This window comes from Anomaloglossus baeobatrachus, chromosome 2 (genome assembly GCF_048569485.1).
Source record: "Anomaloglossus baeobatrachus isolate aAnoBae1 chromosome 2, aAnoBae1.hap1, whole genome shotgun sequence".
Lineage (NCBI taxonomy): Eukaryota > Metazoa > Chordata > Amphibia > Anura > Aromobatidae > Anomaloglossus > Anomaloglossus baeobatrachus.
In genome coordinates this window covers 372,392,411-372,419,146 of record NC_134354.1, presented here as the reverse complement: position 1 = coordinate 372,419,146, position 26,736 = coordinate 372,392,411, and the positions used below count along the sequence as shown (strand labels likewise).

The 26,736-nt window shown below is 48.8% G+C and overlaps 1 protein-coding gene across 3 annotated transcripts in view; it reads right to left on the bottom strand.

Moving 5' to 3' along the window:
- Nucleotides 1-753: 753 nt before the first annotated feature.
- Nucleotides 754-26,736, bottom strand: part of OSCP1 (organic solute carrier partner 1) — a 50,000-nt gene continuing 24,017 nt past the window's right edge. For all 3 annotated transcript variants that reach the window (XM_075334068.1, XM_075334070.1, XM_075334069.1), the window contains 7 exons: nt 13,269-13,349; nt 12,250-12,353; nt 8,920-9,048; nt 8,727-8,796; nt 8,481-8,620; nt 7,671-7,734; nt 754-1,068 (listed from right to left, as the gene is read on the bottom strand). In XM_075334068.1, the coding sequence (XP_075190183.1) occupies nt 952-1,068; nt 7,671-7,734; nt 8,481-8,620; nt 8,727-8,796; nt 8,920-9,048; nt 12,250-12,353; nt 13,269-13,349 (705 nt within the window). In that variant the 3' untranslated portion in view covers nt 754-951. The remainder of the gene's footprint in view (nt 1,069-7,670; nt 7,735-8,480; nt 8,621-8,726; nt 8,797-8,919; nt 9,049-12,249; nt 12,354-13,268; nt 13,350-26,736) is intronic.

The window sequence follows — 26,736 nt, the reverse complement described above, 5'->3', positions numbered from 1 at the left end:
AATCTGTGACATCCCCCCCTATTCTCGATTTATCGTTGCTGCTGCAGTAACTATGTAGTTCGTCGTTCCTGCGGCAGCACACATCGCTATGTGTGATACCGCAGGAACGAGGAACCTCACCTTACCTGCATCCCGCCTGCAATAAGGAAGGAAGGAGGTGGGCGGGATGTTCGTCCCGCTCATCTCCACCCCTCCGCTTCTATTTGGCGGCCGCTTAGCGACGTTGCTGTGACGCCAAATGAACCTCACCCTTAGAAAGGAGGCGGTTCGCTGGTCACAGCGACGTCGCTAGGCAGGTAAGTAGTGTGATGGTACTAAGCGATGTTGTGCACCACAGGCAGCGTTTTGCCAGTGATACACAACCGATGGGGGCGGGTACGCACGCTAGCGATATTGGTCATGATATCGAAGCGTGTTAAGCGGCCTTAACTTAAAAGGAGTCAATACATTTTATTTATTTTACTCACTTACATATCGTTTTTAATTCCACAGCACTTTACAGACGTGATCATCACTGTCCCCATTGGGGCTCACAATCTAAATTCCCTATCACAATGTCTTTGGATTGTGGGAGCAAACCCACACAAATGTTGAGAACAAAGAAACTCCTTGGTGGGATTTGAACCCAGGACCACAGCACTGCAAGACTGCAGTGCTAACCACTGAGCCACCCTATAGTCACACTATACCCATGGCTCATGAACATGTAGAGATTTCACCATGATAAGTCGTAACAAAGGAAACTATCCTGTATCCAGACAGACTATATTTATAGACATACATATATACACACACACATCAATTCTACAAACATGACCTATAAAAGTGACCCGCCACTTGTCCAAGCTGCTCGCTTGATTCAGTACATGAGTTACACCGCTGTTACGTGGTGGACTCCACCATCTCAGCCCTTCACTGTACATATTTAAACTAAACAGATGCCACGTATTATCACAGTCCATCCATTAGTGCTAGAAGATCTTCCCCTTTGCTAGTACTCTGCACATGGGTCTCTTCTGATCGAAACTCGCCCATTATTCGAGAAAGTTCCTTATTTCTATCCTGGTCCTAAAAAAAAATTAGAAAAAAATAAGTTTTTAGTTTACCACTGCAGTTGTACAGTAGGTCTGAAATGTCTTACTGCATCAATCACTGGCGAAAACCGGAATCCAGCTCTTATCTACGTACATCAGAGTTTATACATAAATTAGAAATCCAACTATTTTTATTTTTTTTCCATTTTGGTAATTTTAGACATTTTTCATGTAATTGTCTTTCATTTAACGTGGATCTATCACCATATTTCACAATACGAACTGTATATATTATTAAATAAATCTCAGACCTGATGAGATTGGTGTACTTAGAAAATACATGCTAAAGAAGGGAATTTTGTTTACCGTAAATTCCTTTTCTTCTAGATCCTATTGGGAGACCCAGACAATTGGGTGTATAGCTACTGCCTCCGGAGGCCACACAAAGTATTACACTTTAAAAAGTGTAACCCCTCCCCTCTGCCTATACACCCTCCCGTGCATCACGGGCCCGTCAGTTTTGGTGCCAAAGCAGGAAGGAGGAAACTTATAAATTGGTCTAAGGTAAATTCAATCCGAAGGATGTTCGGAGAACTGAAACCATGAACCAAGAACAATTCAACATGAACAACATGTGTACACAAAAGAACAAACAGCCCGAAGGGAACAGGGGCGGGTGCTGGGTCTCCCAATAGGAGCTAGAAGAAAAGGAATTTACGGTAAGTAAACAAAATTCCCTTCTTCTTTGTCGCTCCATTGGGAGACCCAGACAATTGGGACGTCCAAAAGCAGTCCCTGGGTGGGTAAAGAATACCTCGATAAAAAGAGCCGAAAAAACGGCCCTCTCTTACAGGTGAGCAACCGCCTCCTGAAGGACTCTCCTACCTAGGATGGCATTTGCCACAGCATAGGCATGAACCCGATAGTGTTTCGTGAAAGTGTGCAGACTCGACCAGGTAGTGCTGACACACCTGCTGAGCCGTAGCCTGGTGACGCAATGCCCAGGATGCGTCTGCGGCTCTGGTAGAATGGGCTTTCAGCTCTAAAGGAATCGGAAGCCCAGAAGAACGGTAGGCTTCAAGGGTCAGTTCCTTGATCCACCGAGCCAAGGTTGACTTGGCAGCCTGCGACCTCTTATGCTGGCCAGTGACCAGGACAAAGAGCGCATCAGAACGGCGCGGGGGCGCAGTGTGCGAAAAGAAGAGCCGGAGTGCTCTCCCGAGATCTAACAAGTGCAATCCTTTTCACAATTGTGAACTGGATCCAAAAGAAGGTAAGGAGATATCCTGATTGAGAAGAAAAGGAGGATACCACCTTAAGTAGGAATTCCGGGACCGGACGCAGAACCACTTCATCCTGGCGAAACACCAGGAATGGGGCTTGCATGACAGCGCTGCTAGCTCAGACACTCTCTGAAGTGATGAGCCTGCTACTAGGAAGACCACCTTCTGTGAAAGGCGTGATAGAGATAACTCTGAGAACGCTAAGAGCCAGGACTCAATGGCCACCCAGTCAGGTTGAAGACCGCAGAATCCAGATGGAAAATGGCCCTTGAAACAGCCAGTCTGGTCGGTCCGGGAGTGCCCACGGTCGACCCACCGTGAGGTGCCACAGATCCAGGTATCACGACCTCCTCGGCCAGTCTGGAGCGACGAGGAAGGCGCGGCGGCAGTCGGACCCGATCTTGAGTAACACTCTGGGCAGCAGCGCCAGAGGAGGAAATACATAAGTCAGTCGAAATTGCGACCAGCCTTGAACTGATGCGTCCGCCGCCAGCGCTCTGTGCTGGTGGATGATGTACGCGACCGCCGTGGCGGCGTCCGACTGTATCCGGATCTGCCTGCCGTCCAGCCATCGCTGGAACGACTTTAGGGCTAGCTACACTGCCCTTATCTCCAGAACATTGAGCTGAAGGGAGGACTCTGTCAGAGTTCAGGTTCCCTGAGCCCTGTGGTGGAGGAAGACTGCTGTCCACCCTGACAAACTCTCGTCCGTCTTGACCATAGCCCAGGATGTGAGCAGGAAGGACCTTTCTTTCGACCAAGAAGTGGGAAGAAGCCATCACTGAGGAGAGGTTTTGTCTGCCAGTGAAAGAGAGACGTTCCTGTCTAGGGACGTCGACCTCCTGTCCCATTTGCGGAGAATGTGCCATTGGAGTGGACGCAGATGAAACTGCGCAAGGGGAAGTGTCTCTATTGCTGCCACCATCTTCCCTAGGAAGCGCATGAGGCGCCTCAAGGGGTGAGACTGGCCCCGAAGGAGAAAGTGCACCCCTGTCTGCAGTGAACGCTGTTTGTCCAGCGGAAGCTTCACTATCTCTGAGAGAGAATGAACTCCATCCCGAGGTAAGTCAGTGAATTGGGTCGGTGTCAATTTTTACTTTGGGAAATTGATGATCCACCCGAACCTCTGGAGAGTCTCCAAAAGAATGTTCAGGCTGTGTTGATATGCCACCCGGGAGGGTGCCTTGACTTAGGAGATCGTCTAAGTAAGGGATCACCGAGTGTCCCTGAGAGTGTAGGCTCATCGCCACTGATGCCATGACCTTGGCGAAGACCCGTGGGACTGTCGCCAGGCTGAAAGGCCGAGTCACAAGCTGAAAGTGTTCGACCCGGATGGGGAAACACCGGGAGCGTTGATGCTCTGGTGTAATCGGCACATGGAGATAAGCATCCCTGAAGTCGATTGATGCTAGGAAGACTCCCTGGGACATCGAAGCGATGACTGAGCGGAGAGATTCCATTCGAAACCGTCAGGTTCTCACGTGTCTGTTGAGCAGAATGAGGCCCGGAAACGGACCGGAATGATCCGTCCTTTTTTGGTACCCCGAACAAGTTGGAGTAAAGACCGCGACCACGTTCTTGAAGCGGAACGGGGATCACAACTCCATTTGCAGAGACAAGTCGGAGGATGAGAGCTGAGCTCTATCCTGTAACCGTGAGACGGAATGTCTCTCACTCATCGGCTTTTCATCCAATTGCTCGCCAAACAAACGGTCGCCAGAAAATGGCAAACCGGTTAAGAACTTCTTGGAAGCAGAGTCTGCCTTCCAGTCGCGTAGCCACATAGCCCTGCGGACTGCCATTGAATTGGCGGATGCTACCGCTGTACGGCTCGCAGAGTCCAGGACGGCGTCCATGGCGTAGGACGAAAAAGCCGACGCCTGAGAAGTCAAAGACACAACCTGCGGGGCAGAGGTACGTGCGACCGCATTAGTCTCAGACAGACAAGCTGATGATAGCTTGGAGTGCCCACTCGACTGCGAAGACCGGAGCAAAAGACGCGCCTATGGCTTCATAGATGGATTTCATCATGAGCTCTATTTGCCTGTCAGTGTCATCCTTGAGCGATGAACCATCTGCCACTAATACCACGGATCTAGCCGCCAGTCTGGAGACTGGAGGATCCACCTTGAGACACTGAGCCCAACCCTTAACTACGTCAGGGGGGAAAGGGTAACGTGTGTCATTAAGGCGCTTAGTAAGCGCTTGTCCGGAAATGCTCTGTGCTTCTGGACAGCATCTCTGAAGTTAGAGTGATCGAAAAAACGCACTCCGGGTACGTTTGGGAAACCTAAACTGGTGTTTCTCCTACTGTGAAGCCGACTCCTCTATAGGTGGAGTTGGGGGAGAAGGACTAGCACCTGGTTGATGGACTTTATAAGGTCATTTACTATGGCGTCCCCTTCAGGTGTATCTAGATTGAGAGCAACGTCAGGATCAGAGCCCTGAGCTGCGACCTCCGCTTCATCCTCCAGAGGGTCCTCATGCTGAGACCCCGAACCGCGTGATGCAGCCGGGGAAGGTTCCCAGCAAGCCCGCTTAGCCTGTCTGAGACTGCGGTCCGTGTCGGAGTTCTCACCGTGGGATCTGGGTGCCACCCCAGGAGCCCTTTGCTGAACCGACCGAGAGGGGCCTGGTGAACTCACAGTGCCCTGGTCCTGTGTTATTGATCTGGACTGCCAAGCTTCTAGTATCTTAGCAGACCATCTGTCCATAGACTGAGCCATGGAATGTGAAGCGACTCAGAGCGTTTCTCAGTCAAAATTGTAAACTCTGTCCCTTCCATCTGTGCAGTGGAAACCGGCAGTACCACCTGAGCCGAGGGTCCCACCAGTGCCGGAGGCTCCGGCTAAGTGAGTGCCACAGGGGCCTAGCATTGTCACAATGAGGGTAGGTGGAACCTGCAGGTAACATAGTCGCACAAGAGGTACAGGTCGCAAAATAAGCCTGTGCCTTGGCACCCTTGCTTTCTGCGGACGACATGCTGTTGTCTCCTCTTAGAGATATAGCCAAAAGCAAATAATGCTGCCGAATAGAGAAAATGTATACAATATATATATATATATATATATATATATATACACACTACGGCACCCAAGGGGGTCCAGCATCTGACAACTGGTGTGGCTTACCAACCGCCCCAAGCGGTGGTGTGTCCACCAGATTCCCTACCTGGGACTCCCAGAGCTGCAGAGCTCTGTCTGAAATCCTCCACCGGCAGAAGTAATTATAACAATGGCTGCCAGCGATCTGAGGGGAGGAGGGAGCCGTGGGAGTGCCTAATAAAGTGCGGGCATCTGGTGCCCCACAGTGCTCAGTGAGGGGGGAGGAGGATACCAAAGCATGCTCCAGCCCTCACTGCCGACCAGTCGGCCGTCCCGCTCTTACCCCTGACTGGCAGGCCCGGGGGCGGGAGTACATGTACTAGGCCGCAAAAGCCGGGGACTAAAGTTAAAAGCGCGGCCGGCCAACAGGCGCGGGCGGCGCGGTAGTCCCGGCTCACAAACCACACAGCAGCCGCTGCGGCGTCTGAAACACAGGCGCTGCATGCACCGTCCCTAAGGGGACACAGAGTACCTCATGGATGCAGGGGCTGCGGAGGGAGCCCGGTCCCAGTGACCGGCGACCGGTTAGGATCCCACTTCTCCCAGAACTGCGGAGCCCGGTCTGAAATCCCCCACCGGCAGAAATGATCATAACAATGGCTGCCAGCGTTCTGAGGGGAGGATGGAGCCGTGGGAGTGCCTAATAAAGTGCGGGCATCTGGTGCCCCACAGTGCTCAGTGAGGGGGGAGGAGGATACCACAGCATGCTCCAGCCCTCACTGCCGACGTCCAGTCGGCCGTCCCGCTCTTACCCCTGACTGGCAGGCCCAGGGGTGGGAGTACAGTACTAGGCCGCAAAAGCCGGGGACTAAAGTTAAAAGCGCGGCCGGCCAGCAGGCGCGGTCGGCGCGTTAGTCCCGGCTCACAAACCGCACAGCAGCCGCTGCGGCGTCTGTAACACAGGCGCTGCATGCACCGTCCCTAAGGGGACACAGAGTACCTCATGGATGCAGGGCCCTGTCCCTGATGATATCCAGCCTCCTGTCCGTCAGATTCCCCCAGGGGCTGCGGAGGGAGCCCGGTCCCAGTGACCGGCGACCGGTTAGGATCCCACTTCTCCTAGAACTGTCAGAGTCCGTTCTGAAATCCCCCACCGGCAGAAGTGATTATAACAATGGCTGCCAGCGTTCTGAGGGGAGGATGGAGCCGTGGGCGTGCCTCATAAAGTGCGGGAAACTAGTGCCCCACAGTGTTCAGTGAGGGGGGAGGAGGATACCAAAGTATGCTCCAGCCCTCACTGCCGACGTCCAGTCGGCCGTCCCGCCCTTACCCCTGACTGGCAGGCCCGGGGGCGGGAGTATATGGTACTAGGCCGCAAAAGCCGGGGACTAAAGTTAAAAGCGCGGCCGGCCAACAGGCGCGGTCGGCGCGGTAGTCCCGGTCTCAGAAACCACACAGGAGCCGCTGCGGCGTCTGTAATACAGGCGCTGCATGTACCGTCCCCTAAGGGGACACAGAGTACCTTATGGATGCAGGGCCCTGTCCCTGATGATATCCAGTCTCCTGTCCGTCAGATTCCCCCAGGGGCTGCGGATGGAGCCCGGTCCCAGTGCCTGGATGACCGGTTAGGATCCCACTTCTCCCAGAGCCCCTAAGGGATGGGGAAGGAAAACGGCATGTGGGCTCCAGCCTCTGTACCCGCAATGGGTACCTCAACCTTAACAGCACCGCCGACTCAGTGGGGTGAGAAGGGAGCATGCCGGGGGCCCTGTGGGGGCCCTCTTTTCTTCCATCCGATACAATCAGCAGCTGCTGCTGACTAAAATGTGGAGCTTGTGTGCATGTGTGCCTCCTTCAACACAAAGCATAAAAACTGACGGGCCCGTGATGCACGGGAGGGTGTATAGGCAGAGGGGAGGGGTTACACTTTTTAAAGTGTAATACTTTGTGTGGCCTCCGGAGGCAGTAGCTATACACCCAATTGTCTGGGTCTCCCAATGGAGCGACAAAGAAATGGCCATATAATCCACCAGAAAGAGTAAACTCAATCTCTGCCCACCATGCTCCCTCCCAGTTCCTCAATCCCTCACATCTGATTATTACATTACACTTTATATCATTTGTGATAGTTGGATGCTGTAATAAGAATATTGTCTGTAAATAAAATGATACGCAAAATGACACTTTTGCGGAGGATGGCGCTTGCTGTGTAGGAAAAAAAAATCAGATGGCATCCGTCTTGGGAATACACCTGGTTCTCCAGAGGCCAAGACAGTAATTACAGGATGGTGAATTAACACTTCACTTACTTCGCTGGCTTGAATGTTGATAACTTTATAAGAAAGCTCTTCTGGCCTTGTAAGCGCCGCTTGTCTGGTTATAAAAGAAAAAAAAAAATGTTATCACTGATAAAATCTACAAATAAGGTTTCAGAAGTGTACAAATTGAATTTGTCCATGCTTCATGTGCTTACAATCCATTCTTAAAGGGAATCTACCATCAATTTTCTCTACCCCACCTGAGAGCAGCATGATGTAGACACAGACACCCTGATTCCAGCGATGTGTCACTTACTGGGCTGTTTGTTGCAATTTTCATAAAATCAGTGTTTGATCTGCTGAAGATCTAGCAGTTATCTGGAATGCTGAGCTGTGTATACCCTCGCCCACACCACTGATTAGCAGCTTTCAACTGTGCATAGGCAGAAAGCTTCCATAAGCAGATCAAAGCATTGTAGTGCGCCTGCGCAGGATCGGCGAGTGTGTATGACGTGGGATGAGTTATGCACACAGGCTTCAGAAGAAAGACGAAGATGGCCGAAAGAGGAGGCGCCGGCACTGGAGACACCCATATGACCCAACTCCAGCGCAGCGACTGTTTAGGAAAGTATTACAAAGTGATTTTTATGTTCTACACAGCGGCCTGGGCTCTTATATACAGCATGTTAGAATGCTGTATATAAAAGCCCACTGGTGGTAGCTGCAGCTTATAGGTCCCAAATCTGCTGACAGATTCCCTTTAATTACAGGGTGATGGGGTAAAAATGTTGAGCTAGGGGGCTGAAGCTTCCCCCACATTATTGCTGTACAAACGAGTAAAAGGTTGAAGTTCGCACTTACTCTTCTTCCTCGTCATTCATAAATAAGTTAAGTCGGAAGCTGTGGTCAGTGCTAGAGGGCTTTTTTAGCTCCAATCCACCTAGAAGCTGGGCAAGGAGATTCAGCTCTTCTTTAGCCAGAGGATTTGGTACTACATTCTCCTATTGAAGACCAAATTAAGATAAACATCCATGCAAACATAGACATGACATAGCTGTATGTAGCCTCTGAGATTACTCCTGTTAAAGCTATATGAAATCATATTACCTTGGCGTGAGATGCAGAACTTTTTAAGGTTCCCGACATGTGAGTCTCCACAGAGCGGCTTACACTGTACCTGTCACAGTTCAGATTAAACTTGATTTTACACAACTGGAATTTAATGGTTTCTTTAACATTAATATTTTTAATTTTCTATCAATTACAGTAAAGTACAGCAGCTATGCAAACAGATACTTACATATTTGTTCCTAGTTTGAGAACGTGGTCACCAAAAAGATCATAAGACCCTTCCCGCAGTGGACTGACGTAATTGCCACCGTTCTGAAACTCCACTCTCTTCACCTCCTCTCCTTTAAAGCTGAATATCCTAGTGTCAGAAAACAGGTAAACGAAAGAGGGAAGTAATGGGAAGTTCAATTGTTATTTTATTTACATTTTTAATGACATAGTAATAGCACACATGAAAATAATAAACTGTGTAATATATCTCATCAAAAAATCTGCATTTTCCTCCTCCTGGACTGACCTTTCAGTATTATTTTTTTTTTAGTTCATGGGTAAAATTTGCTTCCAGTGAATACAGACATTCCCATTACTGAGAGAAGAGATGGCATGAGAGGAAGGGAGAAGCTACAGGCAGAGCTCCTCCCCGTCCCAGGCAATATTCCCTGTCCAAGGCAGATCTCCTCCCCATCCCAGGCAGTGCTCCTCCCCATCCCAGGCAGAGCTCCTCCCCATCCCAGGCAGAGCTCCTCCCCATCCCAGGCCGAGCTCCTCCCCGTCCCAGGCAATACTCCCTGTCCAAGGCAGATCTTCTACGCATCCCAGGCAGAGCTCCTCGCCATCCCAGGCAGAGCTCCTCCCCATCCCAGGCAATACTCCCTGTCCAAGGCAGATCTCCTACCCATCCCAGGCAGCTCTCCTCCCCATCCCAAGAAGTGCTCCTCCCCGTTCCAGGCAGAGCTCCTCCCCATCCAAGGCAATACTCCCTGTCCGAGGAAAATCGCCTCTCCATCCCAGGCAGAGCTCCTCCCCATCCCAGGCAGAGCCCCTCCCTGTCCCAGGCAGAGCCCCTCCCTGTCCCAGGCAGTGCTCCTCCCTCCTCCTTCTATCATCTACATAGAATCTCAGTAGTAAGCGTCATCTCCTGTAACGGCAAGCCACCCACAAAGCAGGACCCCGAGGTACCCCGAAACACTTTAACCCTTATACAAGGGATCTGGAATTACTGCAGGGTCCAGGGGTTCACTGTCTATGGTAGGCTGCAGTCCAGAGATGGGGATAGTTGACAGGCCGAGGTCAAACCGAGATGTCAGGCGAGGTACAAAACAGCAAGCAGGAGGAATGTCCGTAAAACAGGCCAAGGTCAAACCAAGATGTCAGGTGAGGTACAAAACAGCAGACAGGAGGGACGTCAATAAACAAAGCCGAGTTCATACGAGACATAAAGCAAGGTGCACAGTACCAGGAAGGATGTGACTCAAAGCAACACAAGACTATCTCTGGCAAGGAACTTGTGACACTGAAGGATATAAAAAGGGTGTAGTGCCTTCCCATAGGCTGAAGTAGGAGCTGCTACTAGCTGGAAGGCACTCACCCCTACAGTCAGCAGTACTTCAAGTTCCAGCCAGACCAAGCTTGGTGAATGTGCGGCGACTCTAACCACCGGAGCCACTGGAACCCTGGTGGAGATGTGACATCTCCTATATCCGCAATGTAACAATTTATCTTCTCTGAATAAACATTTTACCCATGAATTGAGAATTTTAAAAATGAATGATCAGTTCAGGTAAAAAAAGAAGCAGAATTCTCTGATGAAAATATGAAACTTTGTAATATATCTGATGTGTACTACTGATTTATGAGATAAGGGTTAAAACGACAGTTACCGTATTTTTCGCTTTATAACGCACTTTTCCTCCCCAAATTTTGGGAGGAAAATGGGGGGTACGTCTTATAAAGCGGTACCGGGGGGGGGGGTTCCTGTCTGAGGCGATCGGGCGGCCAGGTGCCTGTGGCTGCATGCAAGCGGCCGGGTACCTGTACTTGCGTGCAGCGGCAGCCGGGTACCCGTGGCTGTGTGCGGGCGGCAGCGGGTGCTGTGTGGGGTCGGCAGCCGGGTACCTGTGCTTGCATGCGGTGGCAGACGGGTACCCATGGCTGTGTGCGGGCTGCAGCCGGGTGCTGTGTGCGAGCGGCAGTTGGGTGCCCGTGCGGGCGGCAGCCGGCTGCCGCCCTCACACAGGTACCCGGCTGCCGCCCTCACACAGTCACCCAGCTGCCGCCCGCACACAGCCATGGGTACCCGGCTGCCACCGCACGCAAGCACAGGTACCCGGCAGCTTGTACGCAGGGTGGGCGGGCAGCCTGCTGGCTGCCACTCTGTGCATGCGGGGCGGGCGGCTGTGCAGCTTACCAGTTGTCCGCGGTCCCACTTTCAAATGATGGCGCCGGTGGAGCTCTTGGATGAGAGCTCCATCTGCGCACGCGCTGCTCCGGGAGTCAGCGCGTGCGCAGATGGAGCCCTTGGATGAGAGCTCCATCTGCGCATGCGTCGCTCCGGGCGCCATTACTTGAATCGGGACCGCGGACACACTCCACCACTGAGCCGTCGCCGCCGCTCCCACCACCGAGCCGTCGCCGCTGCTCCCACCACTGAGCCGTCGCCGCCGCTGCCACCACTGAACCGGGACCGCGGACACACTCCACCACTGAGCAGTCCCTGCCGCTGCCACCACTGAGCAGTTGCCGCCGCTCCCACCACTGAGCCGTCGCCGCCACTCCCACCACTGAGCAGTCGCCGCCGCTGCCACCACTGAACCGGGACCGCGGACACTCACTGCACCGGCCTGCTGCACGGCTCACCCGCCACGGCTGCTGCCGCCACCACGGACCCCACGGATCCTGCCACCGCGCCTGCAACCACGGACGCCACGGCACCTGCAACCACGGACCCCGCTGCCACTGACCTGCCGCGCCTGCCAGCACAACCTGTGCCTCCTGTGACCCCGCTTCACCACCACTGCTGCCCCCCTCCGGTAAGAGAACACCGGAGTATAAGACGGACCCCATTTTTCTTTTTTTTACCTTTTTTTATGTCTAAGTTTGGGGTGCGTCTTATATTCCGGTGCGTCTTATAAAGCGAAAAATACGGTACTTTTTATTGTTGTTATCCTACAAATAACATTTATCGCCAATGTTGATGTATGACCCCTGGGAACCTCCATCCATCAGAAGAACAGGAGTCCCGTGCAAATGTGAATGAAACGATATCAGTATATGTGACAGCCAATTCATCTATTTCTATGAGAGCTTATTAAAGTATACAGAGTGCCATTCACCTGGGCATCCATCCCTTACCCTATCAGCGCTATTTCATATAGTTTCCTGTTTACAATCCGTCTGAAGAAGGTCTTTTTGACTGAAAAGTTACACATTTTTGTTTATGGATTGCAATTTCCATTAAAACCTATACTTCTTGTGAATTTAAGAGTGCCGGGTTCCTTTTCTTTATTTGCAAAGAAAATAAAAGCCAGATGCGAACTAGAAAATATGAGTCAGAACTCACCTGATGAGTCCAGGCACCTCAGTGCCCCAAGGAACAGGACCAGATGTTGGAAGAACAAACCGTCCATTAGAGTTTTGTACTTTATCTTTTAAGAAAATAGAAACCTAAAAGATAAAATGACAAAGAAATAAAGAATGGTAAAATGCATAAGTGACAACAGAAAAAGAAATCCCTTATCAGCTTAGTAATTGTATAAAAAAAAAGTCTTTAAAGGGAACCTGAAAATGGAAAAATGTTATTAACCCACAGACATGGGGTTAATCTGCAGGTTAATAGCATTCTAAACCTGCCCAGCGCCTGCACATTAGACTTTGCTGCCAGGAGGAAAATAACTTTAATATTCCTGGCAGCGTTTGGGTTTCAGTCACGGGGCGGCGTTGGCATGGTTTCAGTCACCGCTCTGTATATGGAGAGCAGCAGCTGTAACCGCGCCCCCCACACTGATTGACAGCTGCTTAGCATTATAGGAAGCTGTCAGTTAATGCTTGGGGGCATCTTTTCTTCCTGACAGTGGTGGACTAATGTGCAGGCACCAGGCAGGTTCAGAATGCTATTAACCTGCAGATTTACCCCATATTTGCAGATTAATAGCATTTTTCCATGTGACAGGTTCCCTTTAAGTTTTGTGTAACACATCATGACAGTATCCAGTATATGTGGCTTTGTTCGTATCAGAAGCCTATATTACAGATCTAGGAAAAAGAAAGCAGAAAAAAAACCCAAATCCAAAACAGAAGGATGCGGCACTATTTTGGCTGGTAAAATGACAGAGTCCATAGTGAACTCTCAATAGACACAATTGCAGTCCATATGGTCCATTGGGTGCCATTGTTGTCAGTTATGTGATGGATCTAGAAATTCTATTAATTTTGTTGTTCTGCAGAATTACAGGATTGGAGACGCTGATGTGAATATAGATTTATACAGTAAAGTAAAATATGGAATTACCGTATATTATTTGTACCCAAGTCTAATAAATGGTAAAAATAATCAAAGTCCACATCAAAATGTTTACTTACCCGAATATGCATGTCCTGGAAGAAGATCAGCAAGGTTTGTCTAATCAGCTGAAACTCACCAGCAGGAAGGCAATTATACATCTGGAAGGAAAATAACATAACAGGGGATCACAGAGTAACTAATGGAAATCTATGTCACTATAAGATAATGCCTTACATGCAGAAGTGAATTTATCTTAATCTTTTCCCATCATTTAACATATATATATATATACCATGGAGGTTGGGGTGTATTTATGGAGTAGGCTGGATTAGGGTGTATTTATGTGTTGGCTGTGTAAAACAGCTGGCATAGGCTTCTAAGAGCACTGATTAGCGCTAAATTTGATCAATGCTGTTTAACCTCTTAAGGCCACTTTACACACAGCGACATCGGAAAGCACCCGCCCCCGTCGGTTGTGTGTCACGGGCAAATTGCTGCCCGTAGCGCACAACATGGCAAGGATCCGTCACACATACTTACCTGCCTAGAAAGTCGCTGTGGCCAGCGAACCGCCTCCTTTCTAAGGGGGAGGTTCATTCGGCGTCACAGCTGTGTCACTAAGCGGCCGACCAATAGAAGCGGAGGGGCAGAGATGAGCAGCCGGAATATCCCACCCACCTGCTTACTTCCTCATTGCCGGCAGTCGCTGGTAGGATGTTGTTCCTTATTCCTGCGGTGACACACATAGCGATGTGTGCTGCCGCAGGAATGACGAACAACACTGTACCTGCACAGCAGCAACGATATTTGAGATTAGAACGACGTGAAAATGATCAACGATATGGTGGGGGGCGTGGCCTGCACGCTGATGGCGACGGCTGCTTGAAGGAGAGCTCTGTGCTGACAGCAGGATAAACCGGCTCTTATCAGCTCACAGATAACAGGATTACCAGCTACAGGAGGTGTGAGTAACCCCAGCCCCCAGCTATGCCTAAGGGGAGACCTAAAAAAACTGGCACTCCAGCCAAACTGACAGACTTCTACCCCCTGGATAGGGATCTCTCCTCACCAAGCAAGATGGCTTCCCACTCGGCTTCTTCCCACTCCTCACAAGGAGATACAGGCTGCTTGAGAGGCTGCACAGGCATTCCTCTGACAGAGGAAACAATGCAATCTCTGCTGAAAACGCTGAGGGCTTCCTCAAGTCGTTGGAATCTCAAATCCTCTTTTTGAATCTGGCCAGGTGGGAGGGAACGGGCATTACAGTGCTGGCGGATCTATACTCTGATTTGGGTGTTAACCCCTTTAATGAAATAGTACGGGAACACCCCTCTTTAAAGGGCTGTTACAACACATCCAGATTAGTCATTTTCTGGCCTCTAAATTTCCTCCAAAGTCAAAGCCTCTGTTACCTACAACAAAGGCTTTGGTATTTAAAAAGATAATTAAATCCAAAGGTATCTCCTCGACATACAAATGGCTCAATAACCCCCCCGAAGAGCAAAAATCTCCTTATATGAATAAATGGGACGTGGAGTTGAGTGTCTCTACCTCTCCTTCAAACTGGCACTCGGCATCAGCAAATATCCAAAAATATTTCAAGTGTATAAATCATCTGGAGCAACTGAAAAAAGTACACCTGCGATGGTGTCGGTCCCCAGCCAACTTAGCACAGTTCCTCCCAAATTATTCGCCACATTGTTGGAAGGGCTGCCTCCAAAGGGGTACTCTTGGTCACTGCTGGTGGGCTTGTCCCAAGGTTTTCTCGTTCTGGTTGGAGGTGTTTGGCCTGATGGGTGAGCTGACAGGCAATCGTATTAATCCGAATCCGGCTATGGCAGTGCTAAACGTGGGTATAGAGGAGTTCTCTTGGGAATCCAGGGGTTTATTAGTTCACATTCTAGTAGCTGCCAGATATTGCATAGGTTTGCACTGGAAATCCCCAAAGATGCCTACATTAGTTGAACTATATAACCGAATTAATCTCCAATGCCAATACGAGTTCTGTCTGGCTCACTCCATCCGCGCCAAAAACAAAATACTTCAGATTTGGAACACGTGGCTAAACTTTGTATATGCATCCCCTGTCAGGCATCTGTTTCCAGGGCAAACTGTTGATAATTAAAAAACGGGTCAAATTGGGTCAAAGAGAGTGTTACGCAGGGAGTTCACCCATACCACATGTCAATATTCAAGGTGTTTAAATCTCTGTTGTTGTTACTGCTCGGGCTACCCCGAAACGCCATCCAATTCCCTCCCTCCCCCCTCCCTGGTTGCTGCCTTGCAACCATCCATGGTTCTCCCCATCTCCCCCACCTCTCTCTCCCCTCCCTTTTCTTATCTTCCTTTCTTACTCTCTGGTTCTGGTTGTTTGGATCCCTCGTTTTGAGGATTAAAGAGTAAATTGGTAGGTTGACTCTATACGTATTGGGTATTGATTAACCTAACAAAGTTGCAACTTGCATCAGACATGATTGGTGGTGGTGTGACAGGAAATGTGAATCATAATCAAAGAGGATACTACCACATGTTACAGCGTTGTCCTCTTTGTGTATTATTGCCAATGATACCTGAATTTCTCCTTTTTGTAATGTAACTTCCTACAATAAAAATTGATTGGATTAAAAAATGATCAACGATATGGTGAGTATTTTTGATAGTTAGCAATCGTTCGTACATGTCACACGCAACGACGTCGCTAACGATGCCGGATGTGCATCACAAATTCCGTGACCCCAACGACATCTCGTTAGCGATATCGTTGCGTGTAAAACCCCCTTTAGATGATGCTGTCAATCGCTGTCAGCAGCATTCAAGTGGTTCGATCAGGGAAAGCACTAACTTGATGATGAGGTGCTGATGTTGCCTTTGTGGCCATATTCCAAGTTTGCATTCCGAAGAAATCCTGTGGCTGGGCTTCTTAGGAGTCAGTAATTTACTGCCATACTAAAGTGTTGGAACGTTTGCTACTGCATTTCTGTAAAAGTAAGATCATTCAAACTATAAAATTATTTAACCCATGTGATACATGCCATAAAGAAAAGAAAAAAAAAAGTCAGAATTTTATTTTTGGCTCAACCCACTTTCAAAAAATTAGAAAGGCAAAATGTTCCGATAAAAACTACAAATCGCCCTACAAGAAAACAAGGTCTCGTATAGCTGAAATGATGAAAGAAAAGTCTTAGAAAATGGGAAAAACAAATCCTTTTCCCAAAGGTTCTGATATATTAGGTATTACATTAGGTATTTGAATGATATATCCATGTGATATGTTACAATTTATTGAGAAGTGACTTTGACCACAGGTTTATCCCTGCCCAATCCTTTAGTCCAACAGGCTTTTCCCTATGGGCTCATGGACAGTATCATCAATGTTTTCGATCAGAGTTTCATTAGATTTTCTCTGATGAGAAAAAAAATAAATGTTTTTCTAACTTTTCCTATCAGTCTATGAACAACAGACAGCAATTAGGCTATGTGTGCACTAGAAAATGGACTTTCCTTAAGAAAAATCCACACCCTCTGGCAGAATACCGCACCCGCGTTTTTGCCGCGATTTTGGCTGTGGATTTTACGCATGTTGGTCCCTGCTGTTTTTTACCATTATCTATGGCAAAAACCGCAGGTACCTGTAGAAAAGAAGTGACATGCACATTAATTCCGCAGCGGAAATTCCGCAGGTAAATCCGCAGGTATAAAAAAAAACAGTGTGTGCACAGCATTTTTTTTTATACCCAGAAGTTTTGTTGAGGAATGACTGCACAAATGTTAGACACATTTTCTGTGGCAAATGCGCAGTAAAATCAGCAGCGTGCGCACATAGCCTTAGATGGCATTTTGTCCAATTTTTCTTCATGAACCTATAAACTTTCACTGTCAAGTTTGATCGGATCACTCGGATCAGCACGAGATACAGCTAGGTCCATATATATTTGGACAGAGACAACATTTTTCACATTTTTGTTCTGTACTGTACCACAATGGATTTTGAACAAAACAATTCAGATGCGGTTGGAGTTCAGACTTTCAGCTTTAAATTCAGGAGGTTGAAAAAAAAAATTATTGCATAAAAATGTGAGGAACTAAAGCATTGGTTAAACCCAATCCCTTCATTTCAGAGGCTCAGAAGTAATTAGACAAATTAAATATTTGTAAATAAAATGTTAATTTCTAATATTTGGTTGAAAACCCTTTGTTGGCAATGACAGCTGAAGTCTTGAACTCATGGACATCACCAGACGCTGTGTTTACTCCTTGTTAATGGTCTGCCGGCTTTTACTGCAGTGGTTTTCAGTTGCTGATTGTTTGTGAGCCTTTATGTCTGAAGTTTAGTCTTTAATAAGTGAAATACGGCTCTATTGGGTTGAGATCAGGTGATGACTTGACCAATAAAGCATATTCCAGTTATTTGCTTTAGTAAACTCCTGGGTTGACTTGGCTTTATGTTTTGGGTCATTGCCTATCTGTATTATGAAACGCCGACCAATCAGTTTGGCATCATTCTCTGGATTTGAGCACACAGTATGTCTCTGAAAACCCAAGAATTCATCCGACTGCTTCTTTCCTGTGTCACATCATCAATGAACACTAGGACACTAGGGACCCAGTGCCACTGGCAGCCATGTATGCTCGGCCATCACATAGCCTCTGCTGTATTATATAGATGGTGTGGTATGCGTTGGCTCATGAGCTGTACCGTGCCTTCCCCATACTTTTTTCTTTCCATCATTCTGGTAGAGGTTGATCTTGATTTCATCTGTTCAATGAATGTTCTTCCAGAACTGTGCTGGTTTCTTAAGATTTTTTTTTTTTTGCAAAGTCTAATCTAGCTTTCTTATTCTTGAGGCTTTTGAGTGTCTTGCACCGTGCAGTAAACCCTGTGTATTTTCTTTCATGCAGTCTTCTCTTTATGGTAGATTTGGATATTGATACGCCTACATCCTGGAGAGTGTTGGTCACTTGGTTGGATGTTGTGAAGGGTTTTCTCTTCACTATGGTAATTTTTCTGTGATCATCCACCACTGTTGTCTTCCATGGGCGTCCAGGTCTTTTTGCATTGTTGAGGTCATCAGTGCTTTCTTTCTTTCTCAGGATGTACCAAACTGTAGATTTAGTCATTACTAATATTGTGGCAATTTCTCAGATGTTTTTTTTCTGTTTTCGTAGATGAACAATGGCTTATTTCACCTGCATTGAAAGCGCCTTTGACGGCAGGTTTGCTTCTCGGAATAAACTTCAAAATGTAAGCACCGCACCTCAAATCAACTCCAGGTCTTGTATCTGCTTATTTGAGATAGAAATAACAACAGAATTGCCCACACCAGTCCATGAAATAGCCTGAGAGTCAACTGTCCAATAACTTTTGAGCCCTTTAACCCTAGAACGCATACCTGGGGCCTCGCAGGCCTGCTAGGTCATTTGTTTTCTATGGTAGATTGAATTGCTTGCGCGTTCTAGGGTTAAAACCAGGGTTGCACATGTAAATGAGCTGAAATTCCTAAAGCCTTCATCAAATCTTAATGTGGATACCCTCAAATGAAAGCTAAAAGTCAGGACTTTATGTCCATTATCTATATATATAATTGCCTTATTCTGTCTGTCTGTCTGTCTATCTGTCTGTCTGTCATGCTCCGAAATTGTGTCCTTACGGTGACACAAAGCTGATTGGCCGCTGGGCTCGCCATGGCCCCGCCCCCCCACACGGATTGGCCTCTCGCCCCGGCTCTCTGCAGGCCCCGCCCCCCTCACGCAATGCACGCTCGCTCTGGCCTAACTGACACGGGGCTCCGATTCCCAGGTGAGTACACACACACATCAGATCACACTCACTCTCACACACACCTCACACATCACATCCACACATCACATCCACACACACCTCACACATCACAACATGCTGGGATATCGCTTGCTTCTACACCGGCTCTGTCAGGATCCCGGCAGCGCCACACATAACCTTGCGATGCTGGGATCTTAACGGAGGCCGTGAAAGCTGGTAACCATTATACACATCGGGTAACTAAGGTCCCTTAGTTACCCGATGTGTATCATAGTTACCAGTGTACACCGGCTCACACTCACTCTCATACACACCTCACACACACATCACATCGCATCCACACATCAAGGTCCTGCAGCTGCGGAACATACATAACATAACAGCACACACACACAAATCAGATTATTATTATTATTATTTATTATTATAGCGCCATTTATTCCATGGCGCTTTACAAGTGAAAGAGGGTATACGTACAACAATCATTAACAGTACAAGACAGACTGGTATAGGAGGAGAGAGGACCCTGCCCGCGAGGGCTCACAGTCTACAGGGAATGGGTGATGGTACAATAGGTGAGGACAGAGCTGGTTGCGCAGTGGTCTACTGGGCTGAGGGCTATTGTAGGTTGTAGGCTTGTTGGAAGAGGTGGGTCTTGAGGTCTTGAGATCACACTCACACATACCTCACACATCACATCGCATCCAAATACTCACAACATCCTGGGATATCGCTTGCTTCTCGGCGGCGATATTGTGCTGTGAGCTTCCAGGACCTGACGGAGGATCACATGGCCAGAAGCATGTGATATCCCCGGATGTTGTGAGTATCAGCGCGTATGTGCAATATCGTCAGTGTCTGTGTGTGTGAGTGTATGCGATCGGGTGTGTGTGAGTGGATGCGATCGGTTGTGTGTGTGAGTGGATGCGATCGGTTGTGTGTGTGAGTGCATGCGATCGGTTGTGTGTGTGAGTGGATGCGATCGGTTGTGTGTGTGAGTGGATGCGATCGGTTGTGTGGGTGAGTGGATGCGATCGGTTGTGTGGGTGAGTGGATGCGATCGGGTGTGGGTGAGTGTCGGCAGAGGAGCACGGCGTGCTGGAGGAGGCTGGGAGCAGAGAGGCTGATCTTGGGGAAGGCTGGGAGGGGGAGGCTGATGCTGAGGGAGGCTGGAAGGAGAGAGGCTGAGCAAACGTGCTCCATCCGCCATACTGCGCACTCCCCATCGTGCTGCATCCCCCATGCTGCGCACTCCCAAACGTGCTCCATCCGCCATGCTGCGCACTCCCCATCGTGCTCTATCCGCCATGCTGCACACTCCCAAACGTGCTCCATCCGCCATGCTGCGCACTCCCAAACGTGCTCCATCCGCCATACTGCGCACTCCCCATCGTGCTCTATCCGCCATGCTGCACACTCCCAAACGTGCTCCATCCCCCATGCTGCGCACTCCCAAACGTGCTCCATCCGCCATGCTGCGCACTCCCCATCGTGCTCTATCCGCCATGCTGCACACTCCCAAAAGTGCTCCATCCGCCATGCTGCGCACTCCCAAACGTGCTCCATCCGCCATGCTGCGCACCCCCCATCATGCTCCATCCGCCATGCTGCGCACTCCCAAACGTGCTCCATCCGCCATGCTGCGCACTCCCAAACGTGCTCCATCCGCCATGCTGCACACTCCCAAACGTGGTCCATCCGCCATGCTGCGCACTCCCAAACGTGGTCCATCCGCCATGCTGCGCACTCCCAAACGTGCTCCATCCGCCATGCTGCGCACTCCCAAACGTGCTCCATCCGCCATACTGCGCACTCCCAAACGTGCTCCATCCGCCATACTGCGCACTCCCCATCGTGCACCATCCGGCATGCTGCGCACTCCCAAGCGGATGGAGCATGATGGGGGTGCGCAGCATGGCGGATGGAGCACGTTTGGGAGTGCGCAGCATGGCGGATGGAGCACGTTTGGGAGTGCGCAGCATGACGGATGGAGCACGTTTGGGAGTGCGCAGCATGATGGATGGAGCACGTTTGGGAGTGCGCAGCATGCCGGATGGTGCACGATGGGGAGTGCGCAGTATGGCGGATGGAGCACGTTTGGGAGTGCGCAGTATGGCGGATGGAGCACGTTTGGGAGTGCGCAGCATGGCGGATGGAGCACGTTTGGGAGTGCGCAGCATGGCGGATGGACCACGTTTGGGAGTGCGCAGCATGGCGGATGGAGCACGTTTGGGAGTGCGCAGCATGGCGGATGGAGCACGTTTGGGAGTGCGCAGCATGGCGGATGGAGCACGTTTGGGAGTGCGCAGCATGGCGGATGGAGCACGTTTGGGAGTGCGCAGCATGCCGGATGGAGCACGTTTGGGAGTGCGCAGCATGGCGGATGGACCACGTTTGGGAGTGCGCAGCATGGCGGATGGAGCACGTTTGGGAGTGCGCAGCATGGGGGATGCAGCACGATGGGGGGTGCGCAGCATGGGGGATGGAGCACGATGGGAGGTGCACACCTCCCCCCAACACACACACACACGCGCACTGCACAACACACACACACTAGGAATCACAAACAACGCCCTACACAGACACCCACACACACAGACAACGCTGCACACACAAATATACGCACATGCTGCACAACACACACATTGCTCAAAACATACCTCCCCCCAAAACACACCACACACACACAAACCGCACAACACACACACACACACAACGCTACAGACACACAGCGCTCCACAAACAACGCAACACACGCAACACACATACAACACCGCTCTCACCCCCCGCGACACTCAGAACATGTACAGCGCCCTACACAAACACTTGGTAACTACACACAACAACATCTATATATATATATATATATATATATATAACAAAAATCATACATGAACTACACAATACGTAAATTCTAGAATACCCGATGCGTAGAATCGGGCCACCTTCTAGTATAATATAACTTGACTATGTTTCAGTAAACAGGTAAAAAAACCAAAACTAAATTTGTGTCAGTGTCCAAATATATATGGACCTAAATGTATGTCTGCTTGACTTTGCATTGATCACTCAAGAAATTTATAAAAAAAAAAAAAAATCACAGACACATGAACAACCCCATAAACTATCGTAGGTACGAGTGCCATCTGTGAAAAACATGGCTAGGACTCATAAGTGAAAACCTGGCGTGGAAAGGTTCCTAAGTGTGTATAAAGCAGCATGAATGTCATAACAGTGAATGTCATGACATGAATGTCTTTAATCTTTACATACTGTGTAAGCAGGGGAAGTCCCAGTACATATGCTAAACATATCCAAAGGCCCTCATTTAGCCCAAAGAGGTGAAAAGATTGTCCCTGTTATGTGTCAGTATGCCTTCTTTTTTGTTAACCACAAATTACAGTCTGCTAAACTCTCTTATACCGTGGTCGAATGACAAAAAAAATACTGCATGATATTCTTTTAACATCAGCGGAATGCATGACACCGTATGGCATGTAATGTACTAGGCTTGACCTTGACATTCAGTGTATATCAAATTTCACAATGAAATCCACGAGAAAATTAGAAAGGGCAGCTCCACTTCGAGATCCATAAAAACCTTGGATTTATTTCAAAAAGGTGTGCATAAAACTAGCAGTGGCGAAGCCGGGTGTGGGCTCCCCCAGAACTATGGCCGTTTCGCGCTCAACATGTGCTTCTACAAGTCCATGGACTTTTGGACCTGTAGAAGCGCATGTTGAACGCGAAACGGCGGTAGTCCTGGGGAGCCCACACCCGGCTTCGTCATTGCTAGTTTTTTGCACACCTTTTTTAACCCCATAGCGACGGCCTAACGTCTCAAGACGTCGGAAAAACAGGGTACTTATTCTGTTCCGACGTCTTGAGACGTCAGGCCGGAAAAAGCTTGTAGCGCCCCCCAGTGACGAAAAATCTCGGGGGTTTCAGCTACCGGAGGTAGCTGAGACCCCCAAGATTATGAATCGGGGTGTTTTTTTTGGACCCCGTTAATGCGATCGCCGGTATACACCGTATACCGGCGACAACATTAAAAAAAAAAAAATGGCCGGTAAAATTGATTTATTTCTCATCTGACGTGATCAAACATGTCAGATGAGAAATAAATATAATCCTCTAGTGCCCCCAAAGCCCCCGGTACCGGAGAGTCCCCCCACCACCCCTACCCCCCCCTCCGGAAAATCCAAGATGGCGCCGACGCGCGCTGAAAACTGCCGCCGCCGCCGGCTCTGTATTCATTTCCCTCCGATCTGAAATGATCAAACATTTCAGATCGGAGGGAAATGTCCTCCCCCTGACCCCTCCTCCGGTACACCGGAGATCTCTGGTCCCCGGAGCCCCCTCCGGTTCTCCAGAGCCGCCTCCCCCCTCCCCCCCTCCCCCCTCCGGAGCGTGGAAAATGGCGGCCGCATTCATCCTACTCTTTCTGCCGCATGTGACACGTCACATGCGGCAGAAAGTTGTCCCCAGGTCCCCCCGTCACCCTCAGTCACCCCCCCCCAGCCCCCGGTCATACGTTACCTGTCTGCTGGTGCTCCGGCCCCGCGATCACGCCGCCTCCTTCTCTTGAATGCTGGCGGTGCATGCGCAGACAGCGGCTGTCAGCTGGATCCCTGCAAGCAGGGATCCTGCTGACGTCGCTGATGCACAGGCTCCACTGTGGACCGGGGGAGGGTGAGTGCAGTGATCTGCAGCCACACTCCTCACATGGAGAGGCTGCTGTTCCAGAAAATGGGGGGTACGTTCTGTGAGCGTGCCTCTCATATTCTGGAATGAGGTTACTGCAGGTCACTCTGCCCTAGGTTGGACCGGGGCAGTGTGAGTGCAGTATTCTCAGATTACTGCACCCACACTGCTCATGGAGAGCTTGCTCTTCCAGAAAATGGGGGATACGTTCCCTGAACGTGCCCCCCATATTCTAGAAGATCCAGAGACGGCGTGGGACCTCAAAAATGGATTACAGCGACCGAAATTTATTTATTTACAATAAATTGGTAAAAGAGGAATGTTTCGGGGAGTTTTTTTTCAAATAAATTTTTTTTTTGTCTTTATTTTTTTCTATTTCTTGACTGGGTTAGTGATGTCGGGTATCTGTTCAGATGCCGTGACATCACTAACCCCAGGGCTTGATGCCAGGTGACATTACAGCTGGTATCAACCCCATATATTACCCCGTCTGCCACCGCACCAGGGCGCGGGATGAGCTGGAGCGAAGCGCCAGGATTGGCGCATCTAATGGATGCGCCACTTCTGGGGCGGCTGCGGCCTGCTATTTTTAGGCTGGGAAGAGTCCAATAACCATGGCTCTTCCCACCCTGAGAATACCAGACCCCAGCTGTCTGCTTCACCTTGGCTGGTGATCTAATTTGGGGGGACCCCACGTTTTTTTTTTTTTTTAAAAAACGCCTGGGGAGCCCTCCAAATTGATCACCAGCCAAGGTGAAGCTGTCAGCTGTGGTTTGCAGGCTACAGCTGTCTGCTTTACCCTAGCTGGCTATCAAAAATAGGGGGGACCCCACGTCGTTTATTTTAATTAATTTTTTGGGGGGCTAAATACAAGGCTAGGCACCCTTTAGTGCCACATGAAAGGCACTAAAGGGCGCCAGCTTAGAATATGCAGGGGGTGGGACGTTATATTTGTTTGACATCTATCCATTCATCCATTGTAGCATTTTAGGCTGTGCGCCCACAATCGGGATTTGCAGCGTTTTGGGCGCAGAGTGTTTTCCCTGCGTCCATAACGCTGCATTGTGCAGTAGAAGCACAGTGGAAGGATTTTTAGAAATCCCATGCCCAATGTGCTTGCCCAATGTACTTCTCTTCTCCGCAGCATAAACCGACCTGTGGCGCAGCTTCCCGAGCCTCAGCATGTCAATTTATGCTGCGGAGATGAGTGTTCTCTGCAGGTAGCATAGAGCTCCACAGCGGCCTGAACCCAAATCGTGGGCATGGGCAGCTGCGTTCTCCCGTGGACAACACTCACATCTCTGCAGGAGGCTGACACTGTGTACTAGACGCCGTGTCGCTGGATCATGGCCACATAGCCTAAAAGTGAGACATTTGTTGCTACAGCAACATTTTTGTGAAGTACCTGTGGATTCAAAATGCTACTATACTCCTGAATAAAATCCAGTTTCCAAAATGGAGTCACTTGTGGGGGGTTTCGAATGTATAGGTACCCAAGGGGCCCTGCAAATGTGACATGGTGCCCGCAATTTATCTCAACTTTTCCAGAATTCAAATGGTGCTCCTTCCATTCCAAGCCCTCCCATTTATCCAAACAGAGGTTTTTGGCCACATGTGGGGTATCCCTGTGCTCATAAGACATTGGATAACAACCTGTTGGGTCCACGGTTTGTTGTTGTCTCTTGAAAAAGTGAGAAATTTGATGCTGAAGCAACATTTTTGTGAAAAAAATGAAAATTTTCAATATGGCAACCTAAGCTTATCAAAATCTGTGAAGTATTCGTGGATTCAAACTGCTCACTATACACCTAGATAAAAGCCTTGAGGTGTCTTGTTTCCAGAATGGAGTCACTTGTGGGGGACAGCCACTGTTTAGGCACCTCAGGGGCTCTCCAAATGCAACCTGGCGTCCGCTATTGATTCCAGCCAATTTTGCAGTCAAATGGCACTCCTTCCCTTCCGAGCCCTGCTGTGCACCCAAACAGTTGATTTCCACCACATATAAGGTATCGCCAAACTCAGGAGAAATTGCACAATAAATGTTATGCTGAATATTTTCCTTTTACTCTTGTAAAAAAAAAAGCTACCTGGTTGAAATAACAATTTTGTGGTAAAATTTTATTTTTTTTTTTCATGGCTCAACGTTATAAAATTCTGTGAAGCACCTGGGGGTTCAGGGTACTCACCAAACATCTAGATAAATTCCTTGAGGGGCCTAGTTTCCAAAATGGGGTCACTTGTGCGGGGTTTCTGCTGTTTAGGTACCTTAGGGGTCCTCCAAATGTGACATGGTGCCCGCAATCTTTTTCAGCCAAATTTCCTTTCCAAAATTCAAATATTGCCCCTTTCGTTCCAAGCCCTCCCATTTGTCCAAACAAAGGTTTCAGACCACATGTGAGGTATCACCGCGCTCATAAAAAAGTGGTTAACAAACCTTGAGGTCAAATTTTTGGAATTACCTCTTGAAAAAGTGAGAAAATTGATGCTAAAGCAACATTTTTGAGAAAATTATTAAAATTTTCAATATGACAACGTAACGTTAACAAAATCTGTGAAGTACCTGTGGATCTAAAATGCTCACTATACCCCTAGATAGAATCCTTGAGGGGTCTAGTTTCCAAAATGGTGTCACTTGTGAGGGATTTCTTCTGTTTAGGTACCTTAGCGGACCTGTAAATGCAACATGGTGCCCGCAATCTATTTCAGCCAAATTTGCTTTCCAAAATTCAAATATTGCTCCTTCTGTTCCGAGCCCTCCCATTTGTCCAAACAGAGGTTTCTGATCACATGTGGGGTATTGGCGCGTTCATAAGAAAGTGGGGAACAAGTTTTGGGGTCCATTTTGTTGTGTTATTTCTTCTAAAAGTGAATAAATTTGGGTTAGAGCAACATTTTTAGGTAAAATTTAATTTTTGCTTTTTTTTCATTCCACATTGCTTTTGTTCATGTGAAGCACCTGAAGGGTTAATAAACTTCTTGAACGTGGTTTTGAGTACTTTGGGGGGTGCAGTTTTTAGAATGGTGTCACTTTTGGGTATTTTCTATCATCTAGGCCTCTCAAA